General features: G+C 40.7%; 2 protein-coding genes across 5 annotated transcripts in view; one reads left to right on the forward strand and one right to left on the reverse strand.

Annotated features, from left to right (window-relative positions):
* Nucleotides 1-10,765, forward strand: part of ENPP4 (ectonucleotide pyrophosphatase/phosphodiesterase 4) — a 171,018-nt gene extending 160,253 nt beyond the window's left edge. Inside the window, exon 5 of the mRNA XM_062186214.1 lies at nt 10,596-10,765. Coding sequence (XP_062042198.1) covers nt 10,596-10,728 — 133 coding nt within the window. The 3' untranslated portion in view covers nt 10,729-10,765. The remainder of the gene's footprint in view (nt 1-10,595) is intronic.
* Nucleotides 1-15,358, reverse strand: part of RCAN2 (regulator of calcineurin 2) — a 305,985-nt gene that overhangs the window by 13,830 nt on the left and 276,797 nt on the right. The gene's annotated exons all lie outside the window — the stretch shown is intronic.

Below are 15,358 nucleotides of genomic sequence, written 5' to 3' on the forward strand. Positions count from 1 at the left end.
CGCAGCACGCCGGCCGTAGCGGCCATTTGGGGGGTGAACCAACGGAAAGAAGTCCCTTCTCTCTTTCTCTCACTGTCTAATTCTGCCTGTCAAAAAAAGTGATATTATAAATTTTGAATTCAATTTTGGTTTATATAACTGTATAAAGTCAAAATTATTACTTGTTAATATAAAACCCTTTACTAAAAAAATGCCTGTTTAATTCTTTTGCCCATTTCTTAACTGGGTTGTTTGTTTTATTGTTGTTGAGTTTCTTAATCTCTTTATGTATTCTGGTTGTTAATCATTTGTCAGTTGCATATTTTGCAAATAATTTTTCCCATTCTGTCAGTTGCCTATTCACTTTGCTGAGTGTTTCTTTTGCAGTACAGAAGCTTCTCAATTTGATGTAATCCCATTTGTTAATTTTGGCTTTGATTGCCTGTGCCTCTGGGACCTTTTCCAAGAACTGCTTATCTTTATCTATGCCAATGTCTTGTAGGGTTTGCCCAATGTTCTCTAATAATTTCATGGTATTGGGTTGTAGATTTAGGTCTTAAATCTATTTTGAGTGGATTTTAGTGTAAGGTGTAAGGTAGGAATTCATACTTCTGAATGTATAGATACAGCTTTCCCAGCACCTTTTATGGAAAAGTCTGTCCTTGATCCAAGGATTGAATGTAGCTCCTTTGTCTAAGATAAGTTGGTTGTAGATGCTTGGGTTGATTTCTGGCATTTCTATTCAGTTCCATTGCTCAGTCTATCCATCTGTTTTTGTGTCAGTATCAGGCTATTTTCACTGTAACTGCCCAACAGTATGACTTGAAATCAAGTATTGTGATGCCTCCAGAATTGTTTTCATCATATAAGGTTGCTTTAGCTATTTGAGGTCTCCTGTGTTTCCATATAAATTTCAGCATCATTTTTTCTATATCTGAGAAGGATGTCCTTGGATTGGTATTGCATTGAATCTGAAAATCACTTTTGGTAGTATGGGCATTTTGATAATATTGACTCTTCCCATTCATGAACATGGAAGATTTTTTTTTCATTTCTTGTGTCTTCTATTTCTTTCTTTAATGTTTTATAGTTCTCATCAGAGACCTTTGACATCCCTGGTTAAATTTATTGCAAGGTATTTGATTTTTTTGTACCTATTGTGAATGGGATTGATCTTTAGAAATCCTTTCTCAGCTGTGGAACTGTCTGTGTATACAAAGGCTATTGATGTTTGTGTATTAATGAATTCCAACAGTCTCTTTGTGGAGTCTTTTGGATCCCCTATATATAGAATCATGTCATCTGAAAATAGGGATAGTTTGACTTCCTCCTTCCCAATTTATATCCCTTTAATTTTTTTCTTGCCTTATGGCTCTGTTTAAAACTTCCAGCACTATGTTAAATAGCAAGGGCAAGAATGGGCATCCTTGTCTGGTTCTAGATCTCAGTGAGAATGCTTCCAACATTTCTCCATTTAATAGGATGCTGGCCATTGTTTCCAGTAGATTGCCTTGATTGTGTTGAGGAATGTTCTTTCTATAACCAATTTGCTTAGAGTTTTCATTATGAAAGTTTTCATCATGAAAGTTGTATTTTATCAAATGCTTTCTCTGCATCTATTGAGATAATCATATGGTTTCTGTTCCTCAGTTTGTTATTGTGATGTATCCCATTGATTTTGTGAATGTCGAACCATCCCTGCATACCAAGGATAAATCCCACTTGGTGCGGGTGAATGATCTTTCTGATGGATTCTTGGATTTGATTGGCTATTATTTTGTTGAGGATTTTTGCATCTGTGTTCATCAGGAAAATTGGTCCATAGTTCTATTTCTCTGTTGTATCTTTTTCAGGTTTAGGAATTAAGGTAATACAGGCTTCATAGAAGGAGTTTTGTAGGATTCCCTCCCTTTAAATTGTTTTGAATAACTAGAGAAGAATTGGAATTAGTTCTTCTTTAAATGTCTGGTAGATTTCAACTGTGAAGCTATGTGATCCTGTGCTTTTCTTTGCTGATTTGGTCTTTATTACTTATTCAATTTCCATCTTGGTTATTGAGCTGTTTAGGTTTTCTAGGTCTTCATGGCTCAATTTATGTGTCCAGGAATCCATCCATTTCTTCTCAGTTTCCTGATTTGTTGGAATATAGCTCTTGGTAGTAATTTCTAATGATTCTTTTTATTTCTGTAGTATAAGTTCTTATTTTCCTTTTTCATCTCTAAATTTATTGTTTTTTATCTTCTCCACATTTTTTTGGTTAGTTGGGCCAATGGTGTGTCAATTTTGTTTATTTTTTCAAAAAACCATCTTTTTGTTTCACTGATCTTTTGTAATTTTTGTTTCAATTTTATTTATTTCTTCTTTATTATTTATTTTCTCCTACTTATGGGTTTCGTTTGCTATTGTTTTTCTAGGTCCTTGTGATGCATTGATGGCTCCTTTATTTGATGTCTTTCCAATTTCTTATGTAGGAACTAACTGCTATAAACTTCTGTCTTAATATTGCCTTTGCTGTATTCCATAAGTTTTGATATGTTGTATTGTTATCTTCATTTCCAGAAATTTTTTGATTTCTCTTTTGATTTCTTCAATGACCCACTGTTCATTCAACAACATATGTTCAGTCTCTGTGTGTTTACACATGTTCTAGAGATTCTTGAGTTTTTTATTTCCAGCTTCATTCCATGTGGTCAGAGAGGACACATGGTATGATTTTGATTTTTTTTTTTTTTGAAATTGCTGAGACTTCCTTTATGTCCCAGAATATGGTCTCTCCTAGAGAAAGTTCCATGTATTGGTAAGAAAATCATGTCTTCTGCAATTGTAGGATGAAAAGTTCTATAGATGTCCTTTAGTTCCTTTGGGTCTATAGTGTTAACTCTGTTATTTTGTTGCTGATTTTCTGTCTGATTGATCTGTCCATTGCTGGGTATTGAAGTTGCCCATTACTCTTGTATTGTAGTCCATGTCTCCCTTTAGATCCCTTAACTTTTCCTTTAAATAGCCAGGCGACATGTAATTAGGTGTATTTACATTTACAATAGCCATATCTTTCTGTTGAATTGATCGTTTAAACATTACTTAGTGTTCTTTGTTGTCTTTTTTTTTTTTTACAGTTTTTTAAATTAAAGTCTATTTTGTCTGAGATAGGATGTTACACCAGCTCTTTTTTGGTTTCTGTTAGCATAGAATATCTTTCCATCTTTTCACTTTCAGTCTGCATATATCTTTGTTGGTGAAGTGTATTTTTTGTAGGCAGTAAATATATGTTTTTTTTTTTTTGACAGGCGGAGTGGACAGTGAGAGAGAGACAGAGAGAAAGGTCTTCCTTTTGCCGTTGGTTCACCCTCCAATGGCCGCCTCAGCCAGCGCACTGCGGCCGGCGCACCGCGCTGATCCGATGGCAGGAGCCAGGTGCTTCTCCTGGTCTCCCATGCGGGTGCAGGGCCCAAGCACTTGGGCCATCCTCCACTGCACTCCCTGGCCACAGCAGAGAGCTGGCCTGGAAGAGGGGCAACCAGGACAGGATTGGTGCCCCGACTGGGACTAGAACCTGGTGTGCCAGCGCCGCAAGGCAGAGGATTAGCCTAGTGAGCCGCGGCGCCGGCCGGGTTTTGTTTTTTTAATACATTCAGCCAGTCTGTATCTCTTAACTGGAGTGTTGAGGCCATTTACATTCAAGGTAACTATTGATAAGTAAATACTTTGCCCTGTCATTTTCCCATAAATATTCCTATTTTCACATTGGATTTCCTTGTACTTTTATGGGGAGATTTTCTGCCTTCATTTTCTTTCCTAGTGATGACCATGTTTCTGTGTTTCTGTGTATAGCACATCCTTAAGCATCTTTCATAAGGTTGGATGAATGGTGACAAATTCTTTCAATTTCTGTTTGCAGTGGAAGGTCTTTATTTCACCTCCATTCATAAATGAGCGCTTTTCAGGGTACAATATTCTTGGTTGACTTTTTTTTCTTAAGACTTAGAATATATCTTGCTATTCTCTTCTAGCCTGCAGAGATTCTGATGAGAAGTCAGCTGTGAGTCTAATTGGAGATCATCTGAACATAATCTGGTGTTTCTCTCTTGCACATTTTAGAATCTTTTCTTTCTGTTTTACTGTGCATAGTTTGAGTACAATGTGTTGTGGTAAAGATCTTTTCTGGTCATGTCTAATAGGAGTTCTTTGTGTTTCCTATACATAGACGTCCCTTTCTTTCTCCAAATTAGGGAAGTTTTCTATAATTATTTCACTAAAAAGGCCTTCTAATTCATTCTATCTTTCCATGCCTTCAGGAATTCCTAAGACCCATATTTGGGTCATTTGATAGTATCCCATAAATTTCTGACATTGTTTTTTTTTTTTTAAGTTTTCTAATTTCTTATTTCTTTTTTTTTTTTTTTTAGTCTGACTGTAAAATTTCCAGAGCTTTGTCTTCTAATTTGGATATTCTTTCTTCTGCCTCATTGAGTCTGTTGCTAAGGCTTTCCACCATATTTTTTATTTGTTCTGTTGAATTCCCTTCCAATATTTCATTTTGATTTCTCTAAAATCTCAAGTTCATGACAAAAATTTTCCTTCATGTCATGTACAGATTTTGGTTTGTGGATTTGCTTCTTGTTACTTCTAAGTGATCCTGCAATCAAATTTTTGAACTTCGTTGCTGGCATTTTTCAATCTCTTCATCTACACGTTCTAATCCTGAAGTATTGTGTTCTTTTGGGGGTGTCATGTTGTCTTCCTTATTCTTGTTTCTTGGTTTGCTGTGTTTATTATTAGGCATTTGTGACGATACTTGTGTTTTTTTTCTCCCATGTGATGGCTTTTATATTTGGATATGCCTCTGTGGCTTAGTGGAGTGTCTGCTCTTTCAGTAATATCCAGAGGTGTGTTCTGGATGTGGTTGGGGAGCTCTTCTGCTCAGTGCTTCAGGGTAAAGAGATTGTCCAAGGTGACACCCAATTTGTGTGTGGTAAATATCTTCTTTTTTATTTATCAGAGGGGAGGTTTGTTCTGCTCTGTTGCTTTATTATCATGCTCACATCCTCTCCTCCAGGGAGACCAATGTCTGGCACTAGCCCCACTGGGTACAGTTTTCATCCACACTGCCACAAAAATAACACAAAAGATCTGTGTATTCCTTGGTATGACCGTGGATCCTGCAGCAATGACCCTTGCCAAGGAATCAGGGAGTCCAAAGCATGTGGAGTCACTCACAGTGATTATCTAAAGTCCCAGCCACACCCTGCACCTCCCACACAGCCACAATGTTTTCACAGTCCTGGCACAGAAGACTCCCATAGTCATGAGCACCCAGTTCCCTGTCAATTTTCCCCTCTGGACTCGGGTGTCTCCTCTCAGCTGGTTGCTGGGCACGTGGACACGAGCTGGTACAGCTATTACATATGTGCAAAATGGTGCCTACCCTCTCTTGGGTAGTTACAGAGTGCCCGTGCTGGGTGGTTAGGAGAAAGAAATGTGGGTCCCCTTTTGTTCCCTCTAGGTTGGCTGGTGCACTGTCCCCTGTAGGGCTCCAAACCATGCCTACATCAGGCTCTTCCCACAGCTTTATTGCCAGTGGCTTGGGCTGCTGCAGTCTGGTCTCACCTCCCTGTAAATCTGATGCTGAGGCTCTCAGCTGCTAGAGTACCAAGCCGTGTGCATCCATACCCTCCACGTAGGTCCACAATGTCTCCCCAACGTGTATGAAGTTTCCCTGCTGTTTTCTCCCTAACCCTTCCCTGAGATTGCACTCTGTCCACTTTTCTTAACTATCCTCCCCTAGACTAGAGCAGTAAGCTCCCTCTTTACTCTCATGTGTCTTCATGATGTTCACTTCTAATGCAGAACAGCCTTCAGAATTTCTTATAAGGCTGGTCTGATGGTGGTGAATTTCTCAATTCTGGCTTATCTGGAAAGTACATTATTTCTCCTTCACTTTTAAAGGATAACTTCATCGGATAGAATATTCTCGATTGGAATTTTTTTCTTTGAAGATCTTGAATATATCTCCTCATTCTCTTCAGGCCTGTATGCCTTCTTCTGAGAAGTCTATTGTTAATCTAATTTGTTTTCTTTTATATGTAACTTGATAGTTTTCTCTTACTGCCTTTAGGATTCTCTCCTTGTATTTGATGACACATATGCCTGGGAGAAGACCTTTTTTTGGTTGAGTGTGCTGGGGTCTCTTTGAACTTTTTGTTATCTGGATGTCCACATCTCTTTCACGATCTGGGAAATTTTCAGCTATTTCATTTAGCAGGTTCACAATGCCTTTTCCCTTTTCTTCTCCTTCAGGAATACCTAATATATGAATATTTGGTTGTCTAATTGTATCCCATTTATTTTAATTCTTTTTAACATCATCTGATTGGGATATTTCAAAAATTCTTGTAATCAAGGTTAGAAAGTCTTTCCTTCACTTGTCTATTCTATTGTTAAAGGTCTCAATCAGAAATTCACAAAGGACTTCAATAGTTCTCAAAAGAAGAAATACATGAGAGTATTGTAGGCATGGAAAGCCAAGACACTCTGGGGAAAAAAAAAGACCTAAATGAAAGATCTCTGCGAGTGAGATCCCAGTGGAAAGAACAGGGCCATCTAAGAAGGAGGTACCTTTCTCTGAAGGGAGGAGAGAACTTCCACTTTGACTATGACCCTATCAGAATAAGATCAAAGTTGGCGAACCCTAAAGGCTTCCATAGCCTTGGCAACTCATGACTAGAGCCTAGGGAGATTACTGATGCCATAAACAAGAGTGTCAAATTGTTAAGTCAGCAACAGGAGTCACTGTGTACTTACATCTCATGTGGGATCTGTCCTTAATGTGTTGTCTAATGTGAAGTGATGCTATAACTAGTACTGAAACAGTATTTTTACACTTTGTGTCTCTGTGTGGGTACAAACTGATGAGGTCTTTACTAATTATATACTGAATCGATCGTCTGTATATAAAGATAATTGAAAATGAAAAAAACCCTGGTGTTAAATTTGAAATTGCATAGAAAATTAATTTTTTAAAAAATATCATGTAGGATCTCTGTCTTTAATGTGCTGTACACTGTTATTTAATGCTATAACTAGTACTCCAACAGTATTTTTTCACTTTGTGTTGCTATGTGGGGGCAAACTGTTGAAATCTTTACTTAATATATACTGAACTGATCTTCTGTATATAAAGAGAATTGAAAATGAATCTTGATGTGAATGGAAGGGGAGAGGGAGCAGGAAAGGGGAGGGTTGCGGGTGGGAGGGAAGTTATGGGGGTGGGGAAACCATTGTAATCCATAAGCTGTACTTTGGAAATTTATATTCATTAAATAAAAGTTAAAAAAAAAGAAGAAATACAAATGGCCAACAAATATATGAAAAATGGTCAACATCACTAGCCATCAGGGAAATGAAAATCACAACCATAATGAGTTATCACCTCACTCCTGTCAGAATGCATAAATCCAAAGCACAGAGAGTAACAAATGCTGGCGAGGATCTGGACAAGTGGGAACATTTATACACTGTTTGTTTTCCACAGTGGCTGCACTCATTTACATTCCCAAAACCGTGTGGAGATTTATTAAAAAGCTAGAAATAGACTTGCCATATGATCCTACAATCCCAGAACTAAGTGTATACCCCCAAAATTTGAACACAATGTATCAAAGAGATACTTGCACCACCATGTTCATGCCAGCACTGTTCATGATAGCCAAACTTTGGAATTAACCAAGGTGTCCATCATCAGATAAATGGGTAAAGAAAATGAAATATTGCTCAGCTACAAAAAAGAATGAAATTCTATAATTTGTAGCAAAATGGACACAACAGGAGGACATCATATTTAGTGAAATAAGCTGGACCCAGAAAGATGAATACTTCATGTTCTCCCTTATGTGGGAACTAAAATTTAAAAAAGAGAGAAATAAAAAAAAATGTCTGTGAGCACAGTATTGCGGCAAATATAGTTTGTAAAAGCATAACTTCGTTAAGCCAATGGTTAAGAATGTTATACTCCTATAGTGTTGATGATATGTGATTATATTAAATGGTCATTTTCCCGTCTAGTTATTGTTTATAGCTGTTGTCTATTCCCACTAAAGTAGGGGCTTTCTTCTTTTTACTTGTTAAACTTCTTATTCGGTTAAGTATTAAGCCTTTCTACTGTAACATACATGTAAGATATGTTACCTCAAAGAAAAAGGGAGCGGGAAGGAGGGTGGGAGGGAGTGAGGGAGGAAGGGAATATCATATGTTCTTAGAATTATCTCTACAAATCACACTGATTCTGTTAAAAACTAATTAAAAATTAAAAAGAACAACAACAACAAAAGCAGAATTGAGACTGATTGTTCTGCTTCCTAGGAAGACGTTCATGATGGAAAGAAGGAGAAATCTCCCTAAAGCTTCAGTGCCTCTAGGGACAGGTCCCTTTGAGCATTCTGCCAGGGAACAGAGAGCATGGCTGCACCAGCGGCCTTCACAGAGTGGGGAGGTCACCTCATTTTACTCCTCAGCATCTACCACTGTTCTCAGCGTAGTCTGCCTGCCTCTGCAAAGAGCTACACGCCTAGGGCTGATCTCACACCTGCATCCCGATCCACTGACACCTCTATATCAGCTTCCTGTTCTTTCCCACATGCACATCTCTAAAGCAGAGTTATTTATTTTCCCTGTCAATCTATGTTTCCTTCCCAGCTGTCACATTTCTCTTAAATGTTCCATGGCTCTTCCAGCCTTCTAGGTGCAATTTCTTAGGTCAGTCATCCCCCAGTCCCCTTTCTCTTTCACCCATGTGGTTAATCCATCACCAAGCATGAATGTGTGTTGCTTTGAAGCATTTCTCCAGGTGTTCCCTCTGCACTATGGCCTTGTAATGACTCTGGCCATGACTCCTCCCTCCCACCCAGAGTTTTGTCAGCTAGTTCCCCATCCCAGAGATGAGGCTTTCCTGCCAGAATAAGCTTTTCTACAACAACATTTGCTGACTTTGCTTTATCAGTGCTGGTTATGTCATTTCTACCCCCTCAATTTTTCTCATCAATGAAATAGGAATAACAGCCATGTCAATCAGATACTCTGAAACAGACACAGTGAGGCCCTCTGTAAAGCCCTACTAAGATGCATATGATTACATAAGGTGATATCATTTGGGTCAACGCTGCCCTCCCCCCCCCCCCCCGATTCCTGGCTTCTAATATGATGAACTAATCTGACCACATCACACAATAAGAATTGAGTGGATGAATAACTGAATAGCAATAAGAGGTCTAGGATTTGCCAAAGTCCCACAGTTTGAATGAACACTGGGTATCATGTAATCAGATCCTCGAAATGGATTTACCTTCTCTCCCCCCAGTCATTGCCTCCTTTTTTCTTTCTCATCATTGTTAAGTTTCTCTCCTTTTCCCTCTCTCCTACCTATTTCCAAGTTCTATTCCCATGAGATGGAAAATCTTAAGTTGTAGTTTTAATGAGATGCCTGATTTTCTGAGATGGTCTGAAACATTTATGGTGCTTGATTGTGCCACCTTTTGTATTACTCATTAGTTATTTCATCCAGTGATGTTTCCCATCCCAAATCACAGAGGGCTGGACTTCAACTTCTTGATTGCTGCAACTTAGGACACCTAGACGTAAACACCTGAGTGATTTATGAAGGTCGAACAGCAAGGCCGCTGAGAGCATATTTGTATGATGTCCTCTATGTACACAAACATGAATGACCTTCCTGTAGGGTAACTTGAATACATATTGGCTTTTCAAATAAGCTGAAAATTATTGAAGGGCAGGTATTGATCCTATTATCAGTATTCTATCAGTGGTAGGATTTAGTAAGTGCCACAGGAACTGTTAACTGTTCCATGAGTACTTAGTATGTGCCCGACAGAGTTCAAAGTCTCTATGCCACATAAAATAGGTATTTAATTACACCTCAGTAGTGTGAGTTGCATCATGGCTAGTTACACAAGAGGAAGTTGGGATCACAGAGGCAGCAAATGACAGAATCAGGATTCAAACTCAGTTTGCCAGATTCCACTGAATGTTCTCATCACTCTCTGGTGCTGCCTCTCATTCTTCCCTTTGTTTTTGTGTATTTCAAGAGACTCTACTAACAGAGTGCCTCTTTTAACCTTTAACACTTTCATAGCAACCCATATTTTTCATGAGTATTTATTCTGTAGCTGGAGAGAATAAATTTATTCTACCCGAACTTTGCCTGTTATTGTTCTGGCCAGTTGATGGTTATGGGAGGCATGGCTCTTTGATAATGAATCTTCGCAAAAGACAACATTCAATATGTTATGAAAATAAAAGGGCTATAACTTATAAACTAAGTTAATTTTTAGCACTTATGGAAGCTTTGCACTCTGGAAAAGGACTCTCTACATTCCCCCTTGTTTAACGAAATTATCTCTCACATTCAGAGTGAGTTCTCAACAGGCGAGCAATGTGTTGCATCAAATTATTATTCCCAAGGCTGGTCATAGTACCTCCTGCCCCGTGTACTCTTCTAGAACCTTGCCATCCTCTGTGGAGGGAGGTTCCCTCCCTTTATGAATGCAACCGCAGAATTAACCACTGTGACTTTTATACCATGTACCTCTCCTTTGCTTTCTCAGGATGATCACTCATAGAACCCCAGCTCTATGCTGCAAGGAAGCCCAAGTCACTTACAATGAAGACCACCTAGAGAGGAACCAGGATCTCGGCCCCACAGTCCATTGGGGCCAGCCACAGCCAGCACTACCTTGACAGTCATGGGAGTGGAGTGTCCTGGAAGCTGATTTGCCAATTCCCAGATGAACAGCCCCAAGAATACAATGTGGGATGGGGAGGAACCATCCTCTTGAGCCTTGCCCAAACACAGATTTATAAGCAAAACAAATGACTGCTGTTGTTTGGGGCCCTACGTTTTTAGAGCAGTTACATAGCAGTTGGTAAGTAGACCATGGGTCATACAATCTGTTCAAAACCCTTGGGTTGACAATTAACTACCTTCAGCTGTTCTGCCTCTTCCCCTCTGTTCAAGTGCATGTGGGGGTGGCTAAGTCACTAGTTCCCAAGTTCCTTCACACAGAGCAAGCTTCTTGAGCCCATCACTCAGCCTGCCCTCTCGGGCCCCTCTCCTGTCCCTCTCTAGTGGAATAGGAGCAATACTTGATGGGAAAAGAACTAGAAGCACTCAGCGTACTCTCTCCCATTTTTCCTGTGAGCCTTTCCTGCCTGCAAGTAGCCTGTGCTCTGCTCTGCACTGTGTGTGGTGTGCTGGGCAGCCTATTGTTCCCAGTTCTGGGCCAAGGTGAGTACCTCTGTGGAGTTCTGGATTTTCACAGCAGGAAGTCCCGGATGTTGCATCACTAACTGCATTCTCATTTGTAGCTTTTAAACAGAAACAAAGCTGGCATTCTAAAAAAATATCTCATGTGTCTACTTATCTCCCAGTGGCTCTGAAGCAGATGGGGAACAGTGGTGTCATATATTAATCTAGACTAGATTTTACAAACAGACAATGGCTTCTTAAAGCAAATGCTAAGAACATTTCCAACAAGACTCAAACATGTGTGTTAAGTACTAAACTTGAATTTGCTATTAAGAGATATTTATATTTGAGTGAGAAGAATATGCATTCCAGTATGAAAGTCATTCCAGAAAAATGTGAATGCTTAGTCATACTTAAAAGGCACTGTTCCCATTTACCCGCAATGTTTTTTGGTAAATAAGACTCCCACCTCCCAAGAGGCATTGGGGGAACATCAACCCTGATCCATGGAATAATGAGAATGGACTCTCCAGGTGTGTGAGTTTCACTGAACTTGCCTGCTTCTTGCTAGGATCCAGGGAAGCCTACAAAATGATTTGAAATGTGCCAGGAAGATGTTCTTATTTAGATTGCCTTTCAAGTATCAGATTGAGGGCTTAATGAAATTCAGCAAGGAGAAAGCCCATTGGGCTGCCAAGTTCCACTGCCTGCTCCCTTGTGCACTGAAGAGGCAGGGAGTGGGGGCATCTGGCACTGACACAGCTTGAAGTCACCTGCAGAGGGTTGAATCCCAGAGGTAGGAGAAGGGTGAGGAGTGGAGGCATAAGTCATTGCTTCCCTCTGCCCAGGTAATGGCCAACATTTTGAAAAAACAATTTTCATTATAATTATTTGAAAGAGTGACAGAGAAGGAGAGAGAGATCCCTCCTCCACCCCCTAGCTCACTCTCCAAATGCCTCAACAGCCAGAGCTAGGTCAGGTACAAACCAGGAGCCAGAAACTCCATCTGGGTCTCCCACTTCTCTGGCTGGGATCCAAAGACGTGGGCCATCACCTGCTGCCTCCTGGGGTGTGCAGTAGTAAGAATGCTTATTTAGAGGCAGGACTGGAACCAGGCACTTTGCTATGAGGAATGTGGGCATCCCAAGTGGTGGCCTAACCTGCTGCAGCATAGCTTTTAACTCTTTCAATCCTGGCAGGGCTGATGCTGATTCCCCCATAGGCCTGAGCCAAGGTAGAAAACATCAGGAGGTACCCCAAGGCTATACTGCTCACCCCCATCCAGATGTGCATGGTATTTTAGAGGAATAGTCATGTGATCTTGTCTTCTTCCTTTTCCAAAGGGAGGGAAAAGGTTGTGTGTGTGTGTGTGTGTGTGTAGGGAGGGGGAGAGGAGCCAGCAAAGCTGTGAGCAGGAGCCCCTTCTCTCTCTCTATCCCTTCCTTCCCCTCTCTTCCCACACCCATATCTCTGACCCCTTACTAAACATTGCTTGCCTCTGTCTCTCTGAGCACTCTTTGTCACAGCTGAAAAAGTATAATTAGTCTAGTTCTTAAACACAGAGGCTACACCCCCAGTGGTGTCTGGAAATGGATGTTTTTGCTTTTCAGTTGTCAAATGGACTAGACTGGAGGAAGATCCTGGCATTTAGTAGATGAAGCCCAGGGATGCTAAAGGTACTGCAATATGTAAGACTGCTAACTCCAAAATATCATGGCTTTCACATCAAGAGAAACTGAGCTATGAGATTAATATAGGATCTTGTAGGGAGACTAGGATCTGGTTTGAAAATCAAGTAACAGAGGCTGGCGCCATTGCATAGTGGGTTAAGCTGCCGCCTGCAGTGCCGGCATCCTGTTTCACTTCCAATGCAGCTCCCTGCTAATGGCCTGGGAAGGCGGCAGAAGATGGCCCAAATGCTTGGACCCCTGAACCCACATGGGAAACCTGAAAAAGCTCCTGGCTCCTGGCTTCAGCCGGGCCCAGCCCTGGCCATTCTGGCCATCTGGGGATTAAAGCAACGGATGGAAGACCTCTGTCTCTCCCTCTCTCTCTCTAATTCTGACTTTCAAGTAAATAATCCTTTAAAAAAAAAGAAAAGAAAGTGACAATAAGTAGGTAATACATCTTGAGCATTTATAATGTGCAGGCTAAAAATATGGATTTATTATAGATTTATGTAGATTATCTAATGTGATGTTTTCCACACCTAATTTTACTGTTTAGGAAGCTGAGACACAGAGGGGTTAAAACACTTGCTCAAGGCAACAAAGCTCCGAAAAGGTGGAGCTTAGCTACAAACTCACATCTTGAATTTTAATCGGCATCCTACAGCAGGAGAAAAGTCTCTTTTCAAGTTGCCGTCTCAGTTTCCATGACAAAATAAGAGGGGATTCTCTATGGCAGAGAGATTTAAACAATATGCCACTTAGGGTGTTTACACCCCATATCAGAGTGCCTGGGTCTCAGTCCTGGCTCTGTGTCCTGTGAACCGGAAGTTTGGAAAGGCAGTGGTGATGGCTCAAGTACTTGAGTACCTGACACCCTCACAGGACACCTGGATGGAGTTCCTGGCTCCTGGTTTCGTTCTAGCTGATCCCAGATGTTGAAGGCATTTGGGGAGTGAACCAGAGGATGGAAAATTTCTCTTGTTTTCTGTCTGTCTCTCAAAATGAAAATAAATAAAATGAGCTATTTTAATTAATAGCTGCCTATGTACAAGATCAGTTCTAAACTGGAAAAAGAACTTATTTTCAACGTCGAAGTAGAAAGAAGGATTTAGGATTAAAAGACACATCCCAGGGAATTTAGTCCTTTGTGGACTTTCCCTGATTACCCTCCACAAGCACATCTAACTTGCATAGGACCTGGAGAAAAGAGATGGGCCCTATCCAGTCCTCTTGTTTGCCGTGCACGGCCTTCTGCATTTAACACATCTTTGGGCTGGGGCAGGTTGCACACTGACTGTCCTGTCTCAGTAGATCTAGCATGGAGTCATTTTAGGAAAATATTAGTGATGTGAATGATTAGGATCTCCTTCCTCGTCCTCATCAGTCCTGATCCTTAGCAAATAGCAAAGTAGGAGAACAGAAGGCTCCTCGTAAGAAGGGGAGAAATGGAGCAGGGAGAGGGGGAGAGAGAGAAAAGGGTAGTTTTGTTAGAAAGGGAACTCCCTTTCAATAAAGGAGAATTTGCTTATGTTTTGGTGGAAGTTTCTCTTGAACATTGGATTAGGGGCTGTGATGTATCTTCACTCCCTCCTGAGACTTTTAGGACCTAAAACTCTTTGTGGAGGGAAATGGCAGACCGAAGACCTGTGGAACGATTGGGACAAAGAAGTTGCACCCCAGAAGGAAAGTAAGGATGAAACAGACTAAAGGAGAAGGGGAGCAGAAGCCTGGGCCAGCGGGCATTCGTACTGGGTAAGACAGTGGCAGGACTGGAAAAAATTGCCTGGGAGAGCTCTCCTTGTGTGCGCACTCACAGCAGCAATGGCTGCAGCTCTGGAAATGGACCACCCTGTCCTGCCTCTCCCCATTTTCAGGGCCTGAAGCCATGGCTCTGGGGACACACACACCTCCACAGGCACACTCAACACAAGAGTGAAGGATACACACCACAATGATTCTTTTTTCTAAGTACTGATTTGGAGGGTGGTAGGATTTTTAAATTCATCTTTTCCCATTTTTTTGGGCCATGAGTCTTTTCCATTTTTCTGCAATCTGCACATTTTACCTGTGGAATAAGGAAGTATCTTGCTGCTCAAACAGTGATTGAAGATAAATTGTGGAAGGAATTATGAAAAGAAAAATCACTTCAATTTTTTTTTTCCCGGAGAAAATTCTTGGAAAGGAAATGGAGAATGATGAAGATGTGCTTCTGCCTCACAAGTCTGGGTCCCTTGTGTGGGGAGTGACACATAGAGACTGAACTAACTGAAGCCTGCATCCCTGCTGCTTTGTTTGCCTTTCACGTCTGCAATCAGAACATGACCAGTGCTGAATAGAAATGGAAGATTTAGATAAGTCATCCCCACGCACCAAAAAATGTAGGTGCTCATCTGTATTTTAAAACTGAATTTCCTCCAGGTTTGAAACAGAGCCTAGAATAGAAAAGGCTTCT

The sequence above is a fragment of the Lepus europaeus genome, chromosome 3 (genome assembly GCF_033115175.1).
Source record: "Lepus europaeus isolate LE1 chromosome 3, mLepTim1.pri, whole genome shotgun sequence".
Lineage (NCBI taxonomy): Eukaryota > Metazoa > Chordata > Mammalia > Lagomorpha > Leporidae > Lepus > Lepus europaeus.